Consider the following 21,967-nt stretch of genomic DNA (forward strand, 5'->3'; position numbering starts at 1 on the left):
AGTTGTGCCCTTTCTGGCCATCAGTTACGTTAACTGTGCTCTTCAGCATTACTGAAAAAGGGAAGCCCTGTATTTTGAATGCCAGAGAAAGAAGTACCATAGCACTGGGGAGTAAAAAAGGGTCAAAACGAGGTTTCCCAAGGTTTATATAGTTTAAACCACAGAAGTACGTTTTTGAGTGTATTTATATACAGACGTTAAAACCCTTAAACCCTAAATATCAATATATATGTTAAACAGATTCTTGAAGGAATCGGTCTTTCTTTCCTGATCGCTTGTCTCTCCTCACCTGCAGGTTGATGCAGCAGTCGGTGGAGTCGGTTTGGAATATGGCATTTGACTTTATTCTCGACAATGTTCAGGTGGTTTTACAACAGACTTACGGAAGCACATTAAAAGTTCCATGAACATTACCAGGCGCCTGCTGCTCTCCGCTAGCTGTGCCATAAGTGCTTGTGAGGTATTTGCAAAGTGCATGACAGTAATGCTCTGAGTTCTATAATTTTAAATTTCTTTTTAAGCCAAGTGTTTTTGTACATTTCTTTTCAATAAGTGCCAAATTTGTCAGTATTGCATGTAAATAACTGTGTTAATTCTTTTACTGTAGCATAGATTCTATTTACAAAATGTTTGTTTATAAAGTTTTATGGATTTTTACAGTGAAGTGTTTACAGTTTTGTTTATTAAAGAACTGTATGTATATTTTGTACAGGCTCCTTTTTGTGAATCCTTTAGGAAGCAAATCCTGAACTATTATGGCTGGACCGTTACACACTTCATGCTAAGCTTTGAAATGCCTGAGGGGGCCCAGACTGGTGTTCTACTTTTTCCAAGCAAGGGTAAAGAAAGCTTCCAAAAATACTCACTCTGATCACTCCTGACCCAAAGCATGAACACAGGAACATGTTAAGAAAATCTTCTTTACTTCTTTCAAGTGGAGGAATTTACATATTTTGAATTAGCACACACACACACACAATTGAGGATTTAAGTTTTTCCTGGGAAAAATTATGTCCCCCAGATGGTTTAGCGGTTTTGTCTTTGCCTCTACTGGCCCTTGAGAAACGTCAATAATCATTAATGAAGAATGGTCCAGATTTTCAAATGTATATAAAAAAGTATTTTTCTATGCTATATGTTATGCCATAACACTTTAAAAATATAGTTTATGCCAGTGAATACTCAGGAACATTTTCTTCCAACACCCTACACTGACTTCATTCAACACTGTGCTATAAATAGGTAGTCAGATATTAGGGATCTGCCAGAAGAATTACTCTGATGCTAATAGATCTCTTACCTCAGGGACCCACTTCCCACATTCTTCAGGAAAACCATAACAAACTAGCTACAATCAGATTACTAATATGAAGAAACCATTATGATGTCTCTGTAACAATTTAGTGTTTACACTAAGTCCAAACAGGTAATCAACACCCTACTGATTGTCTCATCAGAAAATGTATGCATGACAGAATTTGCTAGGACAAAATAGACCAAGATTGATTGATGTATAAGAATTCCTAATGTTAACATGTGCTAGTACGCAAGGTATGAGTTGTTTAGTTAATAAAATAGTTTGAGAGAACGAGCTGCACGGGGATGGAGACTCACAGAAGAGCAGCTACACTGACTGACATGAAGCCTAGCAGAGCTCGCGGGTCAATGTCTGGGTTCTTTATTGGAGTTCAGAACTGTGCTGATTGATTGATTACAGTGGACTCTCATGACCACACAAGCAGTAAATAGCAGCCAGTTATGCTTTACACCGTGGTTTCACACAAAAGCAGATAAATATCAGAATGCCTAATTTTCTAGTTTAAAAAATTCCTAAGGGCATATGGCAGAAGAACGCATGGGGGAAAGAAAAAGAAAACCACCACTGTGGGAAGGATATACATAAATAAGTATTTCTTACCTCAAAAAAGTCCCAAGAATCAGAAAATCTGCAGAAGCTTGGTTAATCAAATACTGCAGTACTGATTTAATCAGTATAAAATTGAAAGAGCTTTAGATCTGTAATAAAAATCCAAATTTGGGGAAGGGCAACCTTTAAAACAGCAGCCAGTAGAGGAGGACTGGGCAAGGCGTGGACGAGTGAGCAGGCACGCCGGAGCTGTGGGGACATGTAATCGACCACTGTCAAACCAGTGTAAGTTTCTTGGTTTCTCATGGAAAACATCTTATACACCTATTTTCTTCCTTCTATGCTTAGCTCGTCAGTTTTCAGATAGGTCCATTCCATTGTCTGCCTTGTTTTCTTGGTAGTATGACAACACCATTTTGCATTTACTCCAATTCCTGACCCGTGTGGAAAAGTCAGATGATCTCAAACACTTTCTTCAGCTCCACAATTAACTGCCAGTCACTCTTCTGCATTTCGTCTCTGAACCAGTCTTTGAGGGCGTCGATGGACTGCCGGCTGATCTGTAAGGCCCAAGGCACAGAGTGAACAACACAATGTAACAAACAAGTGCCAAAGAAGAGCACGTGGCCCCAGAGTTTGTTACCAGATGCTGCTCGGCACAAAGAAAGCTCAGGCAGAAACTGCCAAAGCAGAGCCTGCCTGCCTGCATTTTCTGGGAGCAGAATGCCAGCACCACATCTGTTTGTTGGGGATCTGACCCAGAAGTCCTAGCGGGCACTCTGTCAGGAGGCCAGGCTACAGGCCAAGCCCTAACGAAGAATCCAGTCCCATCGGATTCTAAACGTAAGCCCTCAGCTCCTGAGTAAAAGGCCATCAGAAGAGCCGACGGCCCCCTTTCTTCAAAGGGGCCACTTTTGCTGAGCGAGATACTTACCTTACTGACGATAATATCTGTAGCTTCAAAATGTCTTCCGTACATTTTGGGAGATTCACCAGGGATGGGTTCTATTTTGACACAGACTTCCTGTCCTTTTTTTGCAACATCCACTTGTTTATGGTTTACTTCAATACTTGTTACTATTCCAATGTCAACAAACTGTAAAGTAAGAACAGAAACTACAACGTGGGCAGAGGAATCGTGGCAGTCACAGGCGCCCGAACCGGACAGCTGCAGCTGACGTCACTGGAGCGAATGAGCCAGCTGCAAAGCCTGGGCCCTGGGCCCCTCTATCACCTTGGTCTCTGGGTCTCTCCGCAGTGTGATTTTTCTCACTGGAGAACTGGGGGTGACACCACCCCACCCCGTCTGCCTTCACAAGATGGCTGTGAGGACAAAAGGAGGTCGCTCGTGTGCTTTGGGACACATGGAAAGTGTTCTGTCCATCCGACGTGTTTCCACCCTGCCCTTCCACGTGACAGCTGCCAGAGTAAGAGAGACCAGCAGGCACAGAAGTTCTAAGTCAGAAATGAGCTTGGGGTGATGGGGACGGCGGCAGAGAGGCAGGGACGCGTCGTGTGGGCCCCGGCGGCCGTGCTGCTCACCTGTCACAGTCTGGGGAAGGCAACATCATCATCATCCCCCCTTGCTGCCTGTCTTGTGAAGAGACACAGGGCAGTGAGAGTAAAGACAGGTAATCTGGTTTGGCCGAAGCCACACAGGAGATCACTGCTGCCAGAAAGTGTCCTGGCTTAGCCACTGGCAGAGAAGCATGACTCCTAGGAGCAGTGAGTCACAGCACTCGGAGGACGTCAGGTGCTGCGTCTCCCACTAAAGGAACCAAGTCTGGGGCAGGGAGAGTCCTAGAGGAGCCTGGAGCACCTTACTGCGCCACAGAGGAAGAAAGGGCCCCAAGTGCTATGTGCAAGGACACAAGGCAGCTTGAACGGGCTCCCAATGATCAAACGCTGGATAACTGGGGTATCAAGAAAAAATGGCATGTATAAGATACCTAATGAAAAGGCTGGCAGGGAGAAGGTTCTTTAGAGAAGCGTGTGGGAGGGGGGATCACAATACTGCCACCATCCATGTCATAACTACTCAGGCGAGGACTGTCAGTGGTTAAAGCCGCTGGGAAGTTCACAGGGACTCTCAGTGCCCCCAGGTGACTGAGTCATTACAAAGAGCGAAGACTGTCTCTGATGGCGATGCTGAGCCGACAGCGCCTTCTCTGATCACCCAAGTCTGCGCTGCGACAGTGACAACCCGTGTGACAGTGCAGAGGCACGCAGGAGCACCTGTGTGCACAGTACCCTTCCCAATCATTCTAACTTGCATCTAGTCACAAGGGGACAGGCAGACAAATGCAAGCTGAGAAATCATCTGTGAAACTGTTCTGGACTCTTCTTTAAAAAGAATGGCAGACTGTTCATAATTGAGACTAAAACACTAATAACCAAATGCAGTGCACCTCAAAGGAACCCTGGGCCAGGTCAGCAAGCAGCATTACTAAAGACATTTGGGACAACTGGTAAAAAGTGAATGTGAACTGTGAATTACAGGATTTTATTGAATTAATGTTATTTTTTCTTAGCTATGATGCTAATCTAGAGGAAAGACGTGAGTGTCCGTTATACTATTTTTTAAGCTTTCCCCCAGACTCAAAACATCAAAAACTTTTGAAGGGCAATAATTCTGCAACTTTCATTACCTGAAGCACTGACACCGGGTGCTTAAGAATCAATACTGATTAAGGAACACTGATACCGAGTTTGTATAAATTACAGGAGGTGACAAGCTCTGCTTGATTTCAGTTTTTTATCACTCTTGGACTCCCAGAACTGCTTTAAGAGATGACACACTTTCTAAAAAGTACAACCAGAACTTACATTTTTGCTAGGCACGCACATGGGTGTCCCCTGCTTCACCTGGCCTGCTTCCACAGTCACGCCCATCACTATCGGATCTCGAGAATTGAAAATAAACTGAGGGAGAATTTTTATCTTGCAGGGAAATACTGCTATGTGTCTAAAAGGAAAAAAGAAAACCCAAGAATTTTTAAGCTTACAGAATCACTTCGAAGCATAAAAAAGCAAATACAGGTGAATACGAGGCTTCCTCTCCCCTCAGCTGAGAGCAGCAGGAAGGCCGCACATCGGCGCTCAGAGGTCCCTGGGGTGCTGCACCCTCTCTTCATTCTCTTCCCTCCCCTCAAAGCAGCTGCATCACAGGAGCACACTGGGCCCAGACCAAAGGCTGAGCCCCGCCCCTGAAGATGGAGCTTGGGTGCCTCGGAGGAATCCACCATCAGGTGTGTCCTGGGGCCCGTGTGAGGCCTATTCTGAGGACCACACAGGCATCACACCACATCCTCCTTTTCTCTACCGCGTTCCCAAGTCAGTTGATCCAAAAGGACACTATTTCTCTGCTTATCAAGCATATGCTTAGAATGCTTTAAGGGTTTCTAGCATTTTCTTAATCAAACTTCAGTCTTTCCCCTTCAGGTTTCATGATCTAAATAGAGCACACCTCAATCTAAATCCCGGCATTTACCAGACAGTCTACTTTTAAAATGTACCTCAGACTGAGCCGTCCCTCCCTCTGGTCACGCTGGTCTGAGCCTCCACCACGTCCTGCCCCCCCGACGTCCTGGGGGCCTCCTGACAGGCTCCAACCAGCAGCCCCCTAAACCCCGCCCATGGCCTACGGGGTCCTACAGGACATGGGTGCTGCCAACTTCCCTACCGTGGTTCCTGCCACTCTCCCCGAGGGTCACTGTGGCTGCCTCCACCTCTGAACGCGGCCCTGCTGGCCGGTGTCCTTCCACCTGACACCTCCCGGGTGTCTGGGCGGCTCGCTTCACTCTCCCCAGCTGAGCTGCCTCCCCGCCACACTATTAACCACAGCTCTCCTCGCCTTATCTAGGCCCTGCCCTGCTTCATCCTGCGCTTATCCCAACTTCTCGTGTTCTTCGCTTGTCTTCCCCTGAGCTCCGAGAGGCAGGGACCTGGTCAGGTCCATTGACAGGGGCTCCCCAGCACCACGGGCTCTGTCATTGCTCGAGGAATGACACCTGCCAGGGAATGCCTCGCCTCCTTTCGTTTTCTAATCTTCCACACTCTCATGGTGTTACCTCCATTCCATGCAACCCCAGATGAGGAACTCCAGCAAGATAAAGTCTCCAGAGGTAGCCACTACTCACCCATTAACGCAACCTAGGTCTGCCAAGTTGAAAATTAAAAACTAAGCAGAAATGTTACAGAGAGGATTGGTTCACACACTGCTAGAGTGTCTCAGGTGGGCCAAATCTGTGGCGTATAACACACCACCTGAGGATGCAGCCTCCGGGAGACGAGCGAGTGCCACGCTTCTGTTGTCCACACACCTGGCTGGTATTTGGTAATCCTCAAATAATCAACTTTATTACCAAAGATCCAAAGTAGGTAAAAATCACCGACTTACTTAAATTCTTCTTGTTTCTGTTTCTTGTAGTCTTGTCTATATTTCGTAAAGGCATCAAATAAATGATAAATAATTTCTGCACTAAAAATTCTAACTCCTAAACTGTCAGCCATTTCTTGCGCATCCCGTTCAATTCTCACATCAAAAGCCAAAATTACTGCATACCTAAAAGGTTAAAACACATCAAAGATCATTCAATGAAATACAAACCATGTCATAACAGTTCTACTAAAATAAAATAGGCAACAGAAAAGTCTTTACAGCAGAAGAGAAATTACTTACTGAGGATCATGTTCCAACATCACCGAAGCCTTCATAACATCTTTCTTATGGACGGGACCAATGTTAATTCCTGCATACTGTAAAAAGGGAGTTTCCTAGTTTAACTGCCTGTGTTGGGTAACAGGAACAGCACCATAAACAATGCCTACCACTGACTCTCATGGAGTTGGGTACCGTTACTTACGGGCACTTCTGATGTTTTCAGAAATTCAAGTAGAGCTTCCAGAGATCCCAGTGTAGATGCCTGGACATAGACTCCTTTCTCTTCTAATTTGATAGCATTTAGTGTCTGCTTTAACTCATGGATCAGTTCATCCTTGAAAAGAAATTACATTTGACAAGGTTATAAATACATCTCTATCTCAGTAGCCTAGAATTAAACTGTTTCTCTTTTTGATTAGGTGTTCATCTGAAAATAAGAAACCAAGGCTTAGGACGTGCAAGGCATAGCAGAACCTGTACAGGAAAGGAAGGAGAGATTTGGGGGCCATAACTAAGCTGTATCCCACTTCACCTCTATGTTAGGTTTACTAATGTCAAAATATGTTTAACCTCTGCACCACTTGGCAGAGTAGATAGATGGGTGAATGAAATGACATGATAAATAAGAATCTTCTAAAAGTTAAAAAGTACTACATGAATGTAATATGTTACAGTAGCCCAAAGGTATTTAATGATGAAATACCCTAATCTCAGCAGCCCTTTACTCCATCATCGCTCCTTTGAAGGTGAAGAGATTTTGACCAGAAATAAGTAAAACAACCATGTCGATGCCATTAAAGATGCACAAGTCCACCCATACTCAAGACTGGCCGCAGGGATGCCTGCCCTGTTCTCACAGGCCCTAAGGGGGCCCATTCCCTGGCGACAGGGACTGGGTGCTGCCTAAAGAATAATGGTTCCAGCACAGAAGAGCCATGTGGTGGCAACAGTGGTATCTTCTTTTTGGCAAGAGAATAAATATGTCTCAATGTTTGCTTTTGTGAAACCCCGCTGGGCTCATGTGTCCCATCTGTTCCTGAAAATAGGCAGACAGGCTTTAAAATGACTCCTAAAACCTAGTAAGAGATTTTTTTAGTTCCATCTATATAGCTGAGTATCTTAAAAAAAAAAAAAAAAAGGAATAAACTTCTAGCTTCTGTTTCATTTTTTATTTAAATAAAATGTTCTAACTTGAATATATATAAATTATCATTTATGCCAATTCATGATTATACAAACTGAAGTAATTTAAAAGCATCAACTGTTTGTTAAGAGACCACCAGATGAGTCTTCACAAAGACAAATATGCCCATTTTATTCATCATTCTTAGCATGTGCTCTACTGACACAAGGTACAACTCAAAACAGCTTTGGAGGAAAAAATAAAATAACTTACTTTAAGAATTGGGATTTCATCTTCTTTATAAGCCACGAGGAGGGGTAAACCAGCCAATGTTTTTTCCAGGTCTTTTCCAAGAATCTTTACCCCCTGAGCTGCTTCTACTTCTTTATGCTTTTCATATTGGTTCTACAGAGATCAAAACATTTGTTATCACGTTTATTTGAAAAGTGGTTAGTGGTAGAAGACGATGTAAGATGATACTGTCATGACCTTGGGACAGGGAAAGATTTCTTTAAACTGGATACAAAAAGCAATAAGTGCGAATGAAAGACTGATAAATTCAACATTAAAGTTAAATAATTCTGTTTCTCAAGATACTACAGAATGAGTAAAAAGACAAGTCACAGAGCAGAAGGGGCATACAAACCAGGAATATACTAGTAACTAGCTACCAGTGTAGGATGAAAACAATGTATTTTGATTTTTCTGAGAAACTTAGTAGGTAAACAAGGACTTTCACACATCTCTACTCTGATGGATGGTCCCTCCTGTATGAAGACACCTAAAATAAAACCAGTGAAGGGTGTGTGCTGTGTATTAAGCCAGGTGGCTCTTGAAGTGAAGAAACCACCTCAGTAGAATTTTTAAACACTGTGCAAGTCCCCACATGCCAACACTTACCACCCTGACCTACCTTTACTCTTAACTCCTTCATAGGAGGAGGTAATAGGAGGCCTCGAATCTGAGTGACAATGGGCCCTTCTACTCCGGGAACAATAATTGTATCTCCTTCCTTCAAACGCCCGTTGATCAATATTACATCTATAGTGGTGCCCATTCCTGGAAGAGCCTTAACCTAAGAGACATTATTGCAAAGGGAGTGAAATATAGGCTACAATGCACCGTGTTGAGATTAAATCTAAATTAGTAAACATCCCCAACCAAGAACCCTGTTTGGGGGTGGGGGTGGGGGGAATAAACTGAAAAGCTGACCAGTACCTCCATCACCTGTGCTCTCAGCTCTTCACAGTGTGCAAGTCTCTTACTCAACATGGTCTGAGTTAACTCGACAAGAAGGTAGATCAGACTTCCCATGCCATCACCAGTGTGTGCAGAGGTAGGTACCAAGGACACAAAAGTGCGGGGATCTTTATTCTCATAAAACAAAGCTGCGTTCAACCCCTAGAGACATAAAAAGCAAAGTCATTCCCACAGGCCGAGTGGTGGAAGGAGGTCTCCAGAACAGAAATGACTAACTAGAAGCTGGATGAATAATGGCTCTTCATTCTGAAAATTCCTCAAAAACACTTAGATCATGTATATCCTGGAGGTATTAACCATATCACAGAAAAGTAGTTTCTTTCCAAGTCAATTTGGTTTTTAAAAGTTAAACATTCAGACTACAAAGAGAGGTCTTGAAATAAAGATTTTAAAAGGAAAAGGGAGAAGGGAAAAGAATGAAAATGCTAATTGCCATTAATAGGGGAACAGAACCAGTATTAATGAAAATAGTGACTTAATTATAAAGACAATGTAAAAGAAGAAAAAATATTCTATGATATAGTCTCTTCGTAAAGAAGGGAAAGCTTTCTTACCTGCTGTGCAAATTCCACAATAATAGCCTTTGCTCGCTCCTCAAATTCATCTTTTGTGTTCTTTTTCTGCTTCTTTAAAGTAGCAGCCACATCAGAGTCGGGGCTCTTTTTCCAATCATACAACCTATCAATCTGGAAAAGTATTTTTCATAAGAAACATCTCTAAAGCATTCACAACACTCAGGAAGTTAATTAAGGTTAATTTAAAAGCTCCAGGAAATTCCAAATGTGTATCACACATATCTGGAAGAGTGTGTATTACTTTCATTGTACCAAAAGCCCCTCACAGTCTGCTTAACTGCATCCCCTCTTAAATGTGAAGTACCATACTGCCTACCAGCCTCCAACCAGTTCATGAGAGGCTGCCATTTCTTGCAAAAGACGAAAAACTGTAATTATCCTAGGAACATTAACATATGTTGGAATTCCAAAATGGTTATGTTAAGTAGTAGGCAGGAAAAAGGATTAATTACAGCCAAGTACCATCACCAGGAAAATGACATGAAAAATATAGAAAGTAGAAAATAATCTATTTCCCTTTACTTTTCAAAAGATGATAAATGGGTATAAAGAAGATTATTTAAGAGTAAAAACAAACAAAAAGGCATAATATGTTGGCTCAGTCTAGGGTGATAATATAAAGAAGTAGACCAATATGAATGCTATCAAAAAGGAAAATCAGTAAGTAGAAATAGACCCAGAAATGACAATGATGATATATAATTAGCATACAAGGGCCTTAAAATAGTTATTATAAATATACTCAATGACTTTAAAGGAAAAACATGTAACTTGTAGAGCTAAAAAAATATATATATATATATATATAATATGAAATGAAAAAAAAATCACTGGATGAGCTGAAGCAAATTACATATTGCCAAAGACCAGCAACCTTGAAGATAAAGCAAATAAAAACTATCCCAACCAAAGCACGTAGAGAAAAAAGGATGGAGAAAAGAAAAAAACTTCAGTCACTATGAGACAATATTAAGAGAAGTCCTAGAATTCTATCAAACACTTAAACAAGGAAAGAGTAAGAAAAGAGAGCAGAAAAATAACTGCACAAGTAATGACCAAGAACTTTCTAAGAAAGTCAAACTCAAGTGGGATAAATATAAAGAAAACTATTATATAATCTCACTGACAAAACTCTTAAAGAAAAAGTCTTTTTAAAAGCAATCAAAAAATCCTCCATTACATACTGGGGAACAAAGAATGAGTAGCGATAAAAGCCAGAAAATGAAGATGATGAAGGAAAAAAATAAACCTAGAATTCTATATCAAGTAAAACTATTCAGAAAATATTTCTACCTAAATGGTAAATAAAAACACAGTATGTCTAAGCAGTGCTTTTAACAGTTATGTCTAAGCAGTGCTTTTAAGCATACCTTTAAATGCTTATATTAAAAAAGAAAAAAATATCTGAAATCAATCATCTAAGCTTCCATCTTAAGAGACTGGAAAAAGAACAATGAAGACAAATGTAAGTAGAAAGAAATGATAGAAATTAACCCTGAAATCAATGAAATACAAAACAGACAAACAACAGAGAATATCAATAAAACCAAAAGCTGGTTCTTTGAAAGACATAAATTTCTATACTGACAAAAGTAAAAAACCTAAATAAACTAAACTTACTTAAATTCCATGCTGATGGTGCTTTACTAGTGAATGCTATCAAACACTTAAAGAATAATATCATTTCTACACAAACCCTTTCAGAAAACAGAGGAAATACTTCTCAACTCATCTTAGGAGGCCATTACTCTGATAGCAAAACCAGACAAAAGATATTAAAATAAATCTACATACCAAAATCACTCATGAAAATCTTCCCCCCAAAAAATTTGCAATTCAAATCCAGCAATATATGAAAAATATATCATGACCAAGTGGGATTTGTTCCAGTAACACAAGGTTGGTTTAACATTTAAGAAATCAATAGTAAAGAACAAATGGTGCTAGAACAACTGGACGTCCACAGGCAAAACACTGAATATAGACACAGACCTTACACCCTTCACAAAAAAATTAACTCAGAATCGATCACCTAAGTGTAAAACACCAAACTCTAAAACTCTTAGAAGATAACAGGAGAAAACCCAGATGACCTTGGCCACGGTGATGACTGCTTAGATACAACACCAAAGGCATGATCCATGAAAGAACTGATGAGCTGGACTTAATTAAAATTAAAACCTTTTGCTCTGTGAAAGAGAGTCAAGAGAGTGACATTACAAAGCACAGACTAGAAGAAAATACTGGCAAAAAAACACATCTGGATAAAGGAATGGTATCTAAAATATACAAATAACTCTCAAAATTCAACAGTAAGTAAACTAAGAATCCAATTTGAAAATGGGCCAAAATGCTTAACAAAAAACACCTCACCAAAAAAGATATAAAGATGGCAAATACATACATGAAAAGATGTTTCGCATCTTATGTCACCATGAAGATACGAATTAAAACAAGATACCACTATACACCTATCAGAATGGCCAAAATCCAAAGCACTTACAACAGCAAATGCTGGTGAGGATGTGGAGCTACGGGAACTCTCATTCAGTGCTGGTGGAAATACAACAAGGTACAGCCACTTTGGAAGACAGTTTGGCAGTTCCTTACAAAACTAAACACTCTTATCATACGGCCCAGCCATCATGCTCCTTGTTATTTACCCAGGAGTTGAAAACTTATGTGCACACAAAAACCTGCACACAAATGTCTACAGCAGCTTTATTCATAATTGTCAAGACTTGGAAACAACTAAGATGTCCTTCAGTGGGTGAATGGATAAATAAACAGGTTCATCTAGGCAATGGGATTATCATTTAGTGTTAAAAGAAATGAACTATCAAGCCACAAAAAGACATGGAAGAAACTTTAATCCATATTACTAAGTGAAAGAAGAAAATCTGAAAAGGCTACATACATACCGTAGGATTCCAACTATATGACTACTCTGGAAAGGGCAAAACTATGGAGACAGTAGAAGAATCAGTGGTTGCCAGGGGGTGGGAGGTGGGGGGATGAATAGGCAGAGCACAGAGGATTTTTAGGGCAGTGAAAAGGCTGTATAATTCTATAATGGTGGGTACATATTATGATACATTTGTCCAAACCCACAGGATGCACCACACCAGGAGTAAATTCTAAGGTAAACTACGGACTTTGAGTGTGTCAGTATAGGTTCATCAACTGTAGCAAATGTACCACTTGGGTGGGGTATACTGATAATGGGAAAAGGTATGCATGTGTGAGGGCAGGGGGTGTATCAGAAATCTCTGTACTTTCCCCTTAATTTCTCTGTGAATTTAAAACTGCTCTAAAAAATGAAGACATGTTTTTTAAGTAGCAACAAACTTCTCACACCCTCAACAACATGGATGAAATCACAGAAACATAATGTTAAATGTAAAAAGCCAGACACAAAAGAACATATTCTGTCAAATTTGATTTACATGAAGTTCAAGAAACAGGCAAAACTAACCCATGGGCACAAAATTTGGAACAGTGGTTGCTATGAGGGGCTGCGGATTGACTGGAATGGGGCATACAGGTACTTCTTGGGTGATGCAAAGTTTGATATCTTAATTTGGGCTGTGTAACAAGGATGTACATACATTTATCAAAACTCAATTTCACACTTAAGTTCCGTGCATTTCACTGTATATAAATTTTACCTCAATTTTAAAAATAAGGATATACCAAATTTACAGAAAGAATAAAAATATTTATGTCACAGCTTTTCCACCTGATAATAATAATTAACCTGTTTTGAACCCTTACTTTGATCAGATACTAGTCTTACCACTTGACATGTTTTATCGCCTCTAATTCTTACAAAAATCCAGTAATGTTCTGTTTTGCAGGCAAAAAGAGGCTAATTAAGGACCCTCTTTATACAGTTTGAAATGCCAAAGCCAGGATATGACCCCAAGATTCAAACCCGGGAAGCCAAGCTCTTAACCACCATCCCACTCTGCTAACTCAGAGCTCCTAGGATGTGGTTTCTCTGGAGACAGTAACGAAACTAGAAAGAGCAAGTGACTAAGGTAGTGCCTGCAGAGGAAGAGCAGACTGAGATCCTGTTAGATTGTCATCTTCACTAGAAACGTTCTAGGAATACATAGCAAATGGAGATTTCCAAGATACAATGAAGACCGCAATCTGGCAGGGTCACCGTGCTTGCTTAATCCAGATTTGCCCACCACTGGCAAATCCACGCTCAAGTCAGAGGTCAAAAGCATAGGCTTGTAGAAAACTCCTAAGGGAGGACCTTGTCTGTGTTTGAACAAAGTAACTATAACTTTAGAAAATAAATGAAGATTCGAAAATGACCTTCATAAATTAGAGAAACTGGATTAAACACAAACAGTTAAACTCCTAGAAGAAAACAAAATTAACAAAATGAAGTGAAAGGAAATGATCTACTAGGTGTGTATAATAGAAGACTTGGGAACTTATAAGCTCAAACTGAATTAGAGTAACTCATGAAATCTCTCTCCAAAGTTAATACAATAGTTGGAAGTAATATATGCCAAGTGCCCATTACCTACTAGGCACTCAGTAAATTCTTGTTATTGCTATTTAACAGGATTCATGACTTAGAATGGAGAGAAAACAACCCTATCTCTGCAACTGGTACAGATCAGAGCTTAATGAGAATTGTCATCTCTCCTTTAAAAAGAAGTGACAAACTTAGAAAGGGTTCAGTTTACAAAGGTCTTCTAGTGAAGCTGTGGCTGTGAAGAAGCCTTAGTGGTCAGTCTCCTCTAGATTTGTCCAAACCCATAGAGTATACAACACCAAGAGTGAACCCCAATGTAAACGATGAACTTTGGGTGATAATGATGTGTCCAAAGGAGGTTCATCAGTTGTAACAAATGTACCTCTTTGGTGGAGGACGTTGAAAACGGAGGGGGTTGTGCATGTGTGAAGACAGGGGTATACCGGAAATCTCTGTACCTTCCCCTCAGTTTTGCTGTGAACCTTAAAGTGCTCTAAAAACAATAAAGTCCTGATAACAAAGAGTAAAGCCCCTCACCCCCACTGCAACAGCAATTCACACTGTTACTGAATAAAGGAGAAAAGCCACATAAGCATATCAAGAGGTGCAGAATGAGCATCTGACAAAAATCAACAACCATTCAAGACTTAAAAGAAAAAATACTAAGCAACCTAGGAATAGAAGGGAAATTCCTCAGCTTAATAAAGTGCATTTACATCTGACATCATACTTAATGGTAAGTATGGAGAAGAAACAAGGATGTCTGTCACCACTTTTATTCGACATTGTTCTAGAAGGTCTAGTTAGTGCAATAAGGAAGAAAAAAATTGATAAATTGATAAAGGATACAGATAAGGGAAAAAGTGTAACAGTTTTTATTTGCAGATAACATAATCATGTATATAGAAACTCCCGCATGAGCTACAAAAGCTACTAGGCCTAATCAGTGAATTTAAAACGTCACAAGATAATAAAACTGTAGCATATTGTCAAGACAAAGTAAAGTAAATGTAGAGACAGACATCATGTTCACTGATCGGAAGACTCAATTTTGTTAAAATGTCCATTCTCCCATAATTTATCTACAAATACAACCCCAATAAAAATCCCAGAAGGCTTCCCGGAAGGAAGAAACTAACAAGCTGATTCTAAACTGTATATGGAAATTCAAGGACCATGAAATAACCAAAACAATTTTGAGAAATAAAAAGTTGAAGAACTTAACCACCACCTGCTTTCACGACGTTACTATGAAACTGCAATAATCAAGACAGGGTAGCAGTGGCATAAGGATGGACATATAGGTCAATGGAAGAGAAGAGAAATACTAAGAACAAACATGTATCTACATGGTCAATTAATTTTCAACAAAGACTGCAAAGTAATTCAATGGGGAAAAGAATAATCTTTTCACAAGGGGTTTTTGAAGTAGATATACATTTGGAAAAAAGTTAACCTTGACCCTACCTTGCACCATGCACAAAACTAACTTAAAAACATCATAAATCTAAATGTTGAATATCTAGAAACACTGGAGAAATTTTTCATGACCTTGGGGTGGGAAAAGATTACTTATATAGAACACAAGCAACAAATTATTAAAAAAAAAAACTTCTCATAAATTGATTTTGCTAAAATTAGAAATTTCTGCTGTTCCAAAAACCTCATTAAGAAAATGAAAAACTAAGTCCTTGACTATAAGAATATATCTGCAATACACATAACCGACAAAGGACTTCTACTGACAATATAAAGAACTCTTAAAACTGAATTAAGACAACTAACAATTGAATAAAAATGAGCAAAGGATTTTGAATAGATACTTCAGAGAGACAGAGAAAGAGAGAGATGGAACAAGTACATGAAAAGATGTTTGATGCCAGTCATCATGGGAATGCAAATGAAACCAGTATACTTTGGCACTACACACTCATTAGAATGGCTTACAGGTAGGGTTAAGTGTTGGCAATAATGTGCAGAAACTGGAACTCTTCCAAATTGTGGGTTAAAAAATGTAAAATGGTACAATCTCTTTGGGAAAATGTGTCATTTTCTCATAAAGTTGAACATATACCTACCATATGACCCAGCAATTCTATTCCTAAATATTTACTAAAAGTAAAGGAAAATAAACGTCTACACAAAGACTCGTGTAAAAATGTTTACCAGCTGCTTCACTAATAACCTAAAATTGTAATCAATCCAAGAATCCTTCAACAGGTAAATGGATCAAGTGTTAAGATGTATTAGCCAGATGATGAAATATTACTGAACAATAAAAAGGAACAACCTATGACCTATGCAACACGGATAAATCTATATTAACATGAGTAGTGAAAAATGCCAGACTCAAAAGATTATACACTGTGTAATTCCATTAATATGAAATTATAAAACAGGCAAAACTAGTCTACGGCGGCAGAAAGAAGGCTGGTGTGTTTGGGGGTGCAGAAGGGGCACGCCGACTGTAAAAGAACATGAGGGAACATTCTGGGACTATGGAGGTAAGTCTATATTCTGAATGATGGTGGTTAAATGTGCGTATAATTTTGTCAACATACATTGAACTGTACGCTTAGCATAAGTGCATTTTCTTACATGAAAGTTATACATTTTTTTAACCACAAAAAAGAAGCATATTTTCACAACTTAATTCTTCAGAAGGAGAGCTTACCTTATTGAGTGCAACAATGAAGGGACATTTTTTAGATTTCAAAAGGTTGATAGATTCAATTGTCTGGGGCTCCAAACCATGCATAATATCAACAACTAAAATGGCAATATCACAAAGAGAGCTTCCTCTGTTTCTCAGATTACTGTTGGAAAAGAAAAAGATGCATAAATAAAATATTGCAATTAATACTTTTATTTTAAAAAACTTAAAATTTTAATTTCTTTGTAAAACCTAAACAAAAAAGAACAAAATGAAGTACATGCATTAAATTCAAGTGCCATTAGCCCTTAACTTGCCAAATGCTTATCTGACAGTGAATTGACATCAGTTGGAATGACTTAGTTCCAGAAGTTACTCCATTATTTCTGCCAATTTTACTGACCAAGTTTTTTGCGCTAAGGAACATGGCCAAGAGGTAACAGGACAAAATTCCACCTGTAATGGGTTTCATAGGAGATAGACCAGGTATGTATTAGGATTTGCTCTTTCAAAGTGTTAAAGACTTCTCTCTACAAAAAACAAGTATCCAAATAAAGTACTACTAAATCAGTGAGGCACAGATGAGGATTGGCAGTTACAGGGACCACAGATCTCAAAACAGTACCCCAAGACTAGTGACTAGTTAGAACTCCTCACTCACTGAACTTTGAGACTTAATGGTTTCAAGCAGTTTGCCTGATGACAAAAGACACAAATCATTCTTACCTGAAAGACTCATGCCCCGGCGTGTCAATAATCAGCATTCCTGGAATCCGTACATTCTCTCTATCAAACTAGAAAAGGTGGGGGAAAGTGGAGAGCTTAACAAAGCCAAAACAATGAAAGCTTCTTTACAAAACAATTATTCTGCCATGAAAACTTCAACATCACTTCCTTTTCCAAATGAACTGTTTCAAAATAGTGTGTCAACCAGCAAAGCACAACAGTTAATATTTTCATTAATATCAAAAGGAATTTTTCAGAAAAAAAACTGAAATGAGAAAATATTCCCCTTGTTAAAGTTATATAACTATGATGTAGTCTAAATCTGAACAGATTATTAGTAAGTGACAAATGACAGAGTAGTCATCCGAGAGTGATTATTTATAAAAAGCTGACACAGAAGAAGAGGTTCTCCGTATTTGGAAAATGTATCTGGTCCAATTTTAAAGCAATTCTAAACTCTGAAAAATATCTCAAAGCATGTTTTAAAGAAAATTTACCACATCAACCTAAAATATTAAAGAATATGTTCATACCCTGCTTTATTCAAGTACTAACCTCAACACTTGATTTTCTGGACAAAAGCACACAAATGAATGGAAACAACATTGCAAGAAGCCAGATATGGACATCCTCCTTTAATCTAAAGAGTAGCACTGACCAACAAATCTCTCTCACACATACACACACACAAAACTTTTTTCTGTGCTTATCTATACTTCTGTCAATCTTCAAATGATTTTCCAAAATCTTATCCAGTGATCTAGGTCAAAATGATTCAAATGCAAAACATTTCAATTTTGTATTCTGGTGGTCTTAGATCAAAATTCACCATAATTATTTCCACTTCGCTGTCTGGAATACAAACAATATAATTACAATTGCCATATAAAGGTTATCTTGAGAACTTTCATACAGGCCTAATAAAAATCATGCTTTTTACCTATGTGCTAAAATAACACCAGATTTAGAGCCGGGAAACTGGTGGAATAAGCTGTTACAAACTCTCCAGTGACTAACACAGAGAAGTAACAGATAGAAACACCAAAATAAAATTTAAATTACAAATTCAGAAATCTGTAATTCAAGAAAACTGTCCTAAAATAAAGATTTTAAACCACATACTGAAATGGAACACCATGTAACTGGAAAACTGACCCAGAACAACCGAAAGCAAGATGCAAAAAGACTACATAACTTATACGAGGATGAAAACCAGCTTGTAATCAAACTTGCAATGCTTTATGTGAGAAGAAATTGGAGTAACAGTCAAGATACTTAAGGAAAGAAAATGTGAACCAAGGATTTTACATGTAGCCAACTAACTTTCCAGGATGAAGGCCACAAAGTAACTCTCAAATATTCAAAAAACTCAAGTAATATTATTCCCATTACTCCTTCTTCAGCAATCTACCAGAAAACAAGCTGCATAAAACAATTTCAAACACACAAAACAAAAACTGAGTGACAAGCTCACAGACCCTTTCTATACACAGAACTGAGACTAAATAAGGAATGAAGAGAGATACCAGCATGTAATAATGTGCTATGTGTTACATCAAACAGCACGATGTAACCAAACACAAATAAGACTACTAGAACTGTATCAAAAAGACTCAGGAGCCAATCACTGGGCAAAAATGGAACTATCTCAGCACAATAATAACTGAAATGGATTAAAACATGGTAAATAGGGACTTCCCTGGTTGGGCAGTGGTTAAGAATCCGCCTGCCAATGCAGGGGGCACAGGTTCAAGCCCTGGTCCAGGAAGATCCCACAAGCCGTGGAGCAACTAAACCCATGCACCACAACTCCTGAGCCTGTGCTCTAAAGCCCACGAGCCACAACTACTGAAGCCTGCACGCCTAGAGTCTGTGCTCCACAACAAGAGAAGCCACTGCAATGAGAAGCCCGGGTGCCGCAACTAGAGAAAGCCCGTGAGTAGCAATGAAGACCCAACGCAGCCAAAAATTTTAAAAAATAGAAAAATAAGAAAAAACACAGTAAATATGTTGAAATCCATGAGTTTATAATAATATAATAGCAAACCAAACCAATCACTCTTTATTTTAAGAGCTGGTAAATAAAGGTGAAGGATCAGGCATTAATTCTGCCTTTCCTCCACATCCCATCACTCAATGACCAAATAGTAGATGAGGACTCTATAGAAGTAATCAGATAATGGGATTGTAATATCAACATTTAGACATTACTTAACTTCATAATAGTGACTGCCTCTTGGAGCAAGAGGGAAGGAGGACTCCTACAACATTTCATGTTTTATGTCTTTAAAAAAGAGATCTGAAGGGCAAGATGGCGTGTGTTAATTATGAATGGTGAGCATTATGGGTCTGTTGTACCATTCTGTTCTTTTATCTGTGTTTGAAATAATTTATACCTTAATTTTTGTCAGAGATTAAAACACATGAAACACAGTGTACTTACATTTTTAATCATCTTCGTTTGTTCATTAATAGCTTCAAGAGGAACATTGGTGGCACCAATTTGCTGCGTAATACCACCTGCTTCACCATCTTGTACATGCGTGTGACGGAGCTGGGATAAGATGGCAGATTGAGATTCAAATTTCAAAATGCAAAAAGAAGCAAAAGCAATAAGAAAACAGCAACTTGTAAACAGAACTGCCCATGTGTGCTACGGTTTCTATTAGCTTTTTATAAGGTATCATTCACTTATTCAAAAAGTTATATATCAATGCACAAATTTTCTTACTTTATCTAGAATTTTTGTCTTCCCTGTGTCCACATGTCCAAGTACACAAATAACAGGGGCTCTTAGCTTCTCTGTATTTATGTTTTTACTATGTTCAAGTCTCCGTTTCTAGGAATTAAAAAAAAACACAAAATTAAATACTATTTCAAACCCTCAGTACCATCTTCCTTTAAATTATTTTGCCTTTGCAAGGGAATGCCACGACCTGCATACAAGTTGTTTTGCTGCTTTAACTACACGTAACTGCATTTTACAATGTGAACTTTACAACCTTTGGACAAGGAGACACCTGTTTATAATAGATTTCTGAGCAGCACTGCTAATTATGAATAAAAATGGTGTAAAGTGTTGGCTCAAACTTTCTGAACACTTTTGTACATAGTTAATTTAATGGAATATAATGAATAGAAAAAGGAATTGATTGTTTTGTCAAACTTAGTATATAGTACAACCTCTAACTTACGTGGAGGTTTACATAAAAAGAGGTATATGCTAGCATTCCAACACTTTCATTAGAATTTAAGAATTGTTAAAAATTTTAAAGCAATATATTTCAAAACTGTATCCAGTGTACAAATGCTATGTCTTTTCAATTAGGACATGGTTACTGCAAGCTTCAGCCTAACACATCCAAATGACACTTCCCACCTTCCTAACCACTAAGCATGAGAAAGCCTGTCCTTGAACTACATGTATTTACTGTAGCGTTTACTTCTAAATACTTCAGCTTTCTGAGAACCAAACAAAACACAAGCTAGCAGCTCCGCTTTAAAATGACAGCCTTTGAAGTACAGTAAAGCTGGCATTCAAATGAAATAACACTTTCACAAAAAGTCTGAAGCAATGTCATTTACAAAACTATCACTATTTTCCATCTAAAAAACCACTTTTGTAAGAACTCTTTCATTTCTACCACTAGACACTGATTCTTTCTATAGAAACTGTAATGAAAAAACATTTTGGAATGTCAAAAGTGAGACGCAAGTATTTACTAGCGAAGAGTAGTACACAACAGCTTCACAACATGTACGACTCAAAAGCAAACGGGACCTTAGTTAGAACTTGATATGGTTGAAAACTGCCTTTCTCTCCCATACTTGATGAAGTGCTGAAATTTTCTGGAGGGCAATGTAATATATATAGACCATGACTCAGAAATTCTACCTCTAAGTATTTGCTCTGAAGCAATGACAAGAATACAGAGATGCAGGTGTACAACAGTTTGCTCACTGGAGTATTTATCATAGCAAGAATCAGTAACTACTTAATCTTCTTTAGTGGAGGATTTCTTTTTTTTTTTTTTTTAAACTTTGGGTTTATTTATTTATTTACTTATGGCTGTGTTGGGTCTTCGTTTCTGTGCAAGGGCTTTCTCTAGTTGCGGCAAGTGGGGGCCACTCTTCATCGCGGTGCATGGGCCTCTCATTATCGCGGCCTCTCTTGTTGTGGAGCACAGGCTCCAGACGCGCAGGCTCAGTAGTTGTGGCTCACGGGCCTAGGTTGCTCCGTGGCACGTGGGATCTTCCCAGACCAGGGCTCGAACCCGTGTCCCCTGCATTGGCAGGCAGATTCTCAACCACTGTGCCACCAGGGAAGCCCCAGTGGAGGATTTCTTAATGAGTGTTTCCAAAACCCCAGGGCTGATACCTATCTGGTTGCATAGAATCATATAGGTATCCTATCCACAATGGAGAGTCTTACTTAGGAAGTCTGTGGTGAATGTCAGAAAATTACAGTATATAGCAAGGTTTCAAAACCGTGAAGTGTGTTATAGACTGAACTGTATCTCTTCCAAATTTATACACTGAAGTCCAAACCCCCAATGTGACTTATTTGGAGATAAGGCCTTTACGGAGGTAATGGAAAGGTTAAAT

The 21,967-nt window shown here is 39.0% G+C and overlaps 2 protein-coding genes across 15 annotated transcripts in view; one reads left to right on the plus strand and one right to left on the minus strand.

Moving 5' to 3' along the window:
- REV1 (REV1 DNA directed polymerase) overlaps positions 1 to 707 on the plus strand; it is an 88,377-nt gene extending 87,670 nt beyond the window's left edge. For all 12 annotated transcript variants that reach the window (XM_082356127.1, XM_082356128.1, XM_082356126.1 and 9 more), the window contains one exon: positions 296 to 707. In XM_082356127.1, the coding sequence (XP_082212253.1) occupies positions 296 to 407 (112 nt within the window). In that variant the 3' untranslated portion in view covers positions 408 to 707. The remainder of the gene's footprint in view (positions 1 to 295) is intronic.
- Positions 708 to 1,662: 955 nt separating this feature from the next.
- Positions 1,663 to 21,967, minus strand: part of EIF5B (eukaryotic translation initiation factor 5B) — a 68,343-nt gene continuing 48,038 nt past the window's right edge. For all 3 annotated transcript variants that reach the window (XM_082356132.1, XM_082356131.1, XM_082356130.1), the window contains 14 exons: positions 20,094 to 20,201; positions 19,806 to 19,916; positions 17,363 to 17,430; positions 16,658 to 16,799; positions 9,468 to 9,599; positions 8,872 to 9,054; positions 8,567 to 8,728; positions 7,927 to 8,058; positions 6,733 to 6,864; positions 6,549 to 6,625; positions 6,267 to 6,431; positions 4,694 to 4,832; positions 2,802 to 2,963; positions 1,663 to 2,427 (listed from right to left, as the gene is read on the minus strand). In XM_082356132.1, coding sequence (XP_082212258.1) covers positions 2,320 to 2,427; positions 2,802 to 2,963; positions 4,694 to 4,832; positions 6,267 to 6,431; positions 6,549 to 6,625; positions 6,733 to 6,864; positions 7,927 to 8,058; positions 8,567 to 8,728; positions 8,872 to 9,054; positions 9,468 to 9,599; positions 16,658 to 16,799; positions 17,363 to 17,430; positions 19,806 to 19,916; positions 20,094 to 20,201 — 1,821 coding nt within the window. In that variant the 3' untranslated portion in view covers positions 1,663 to 2,319. The remainder of the gene's footprint in view (positions 2,428 to 2,801; positions 2,964 to 4,693; positions 4,833 to 6,266; positions 6,432 to 6,548; positions 6,626 to 6,732; positions 6,865 to 7,926; positions 8,059 to 8,566; positions 8,729 to 8,871; positions 9,055 to 9,467; positions 9,600 to 16,657; positions 16,800 to 17,362; positions 17,431 to 19,805; positions 19,917 to 20,093; positions 20,202 to 21,967) is intronic.

The sequence above is a fragment of the Balaenoptera borealis genome (genome assembly GCF_965194805.1).
Source record: "Balaenoptera borealis genome assembly, chromosome: 15".
Classification (NCBI taxonomy): Eukaryota; Metazoa; Chordata; class Mammalia; order Artiodactyla; family Balaenopteridae; genus Balaenoptera; species Balaenoptera borealis.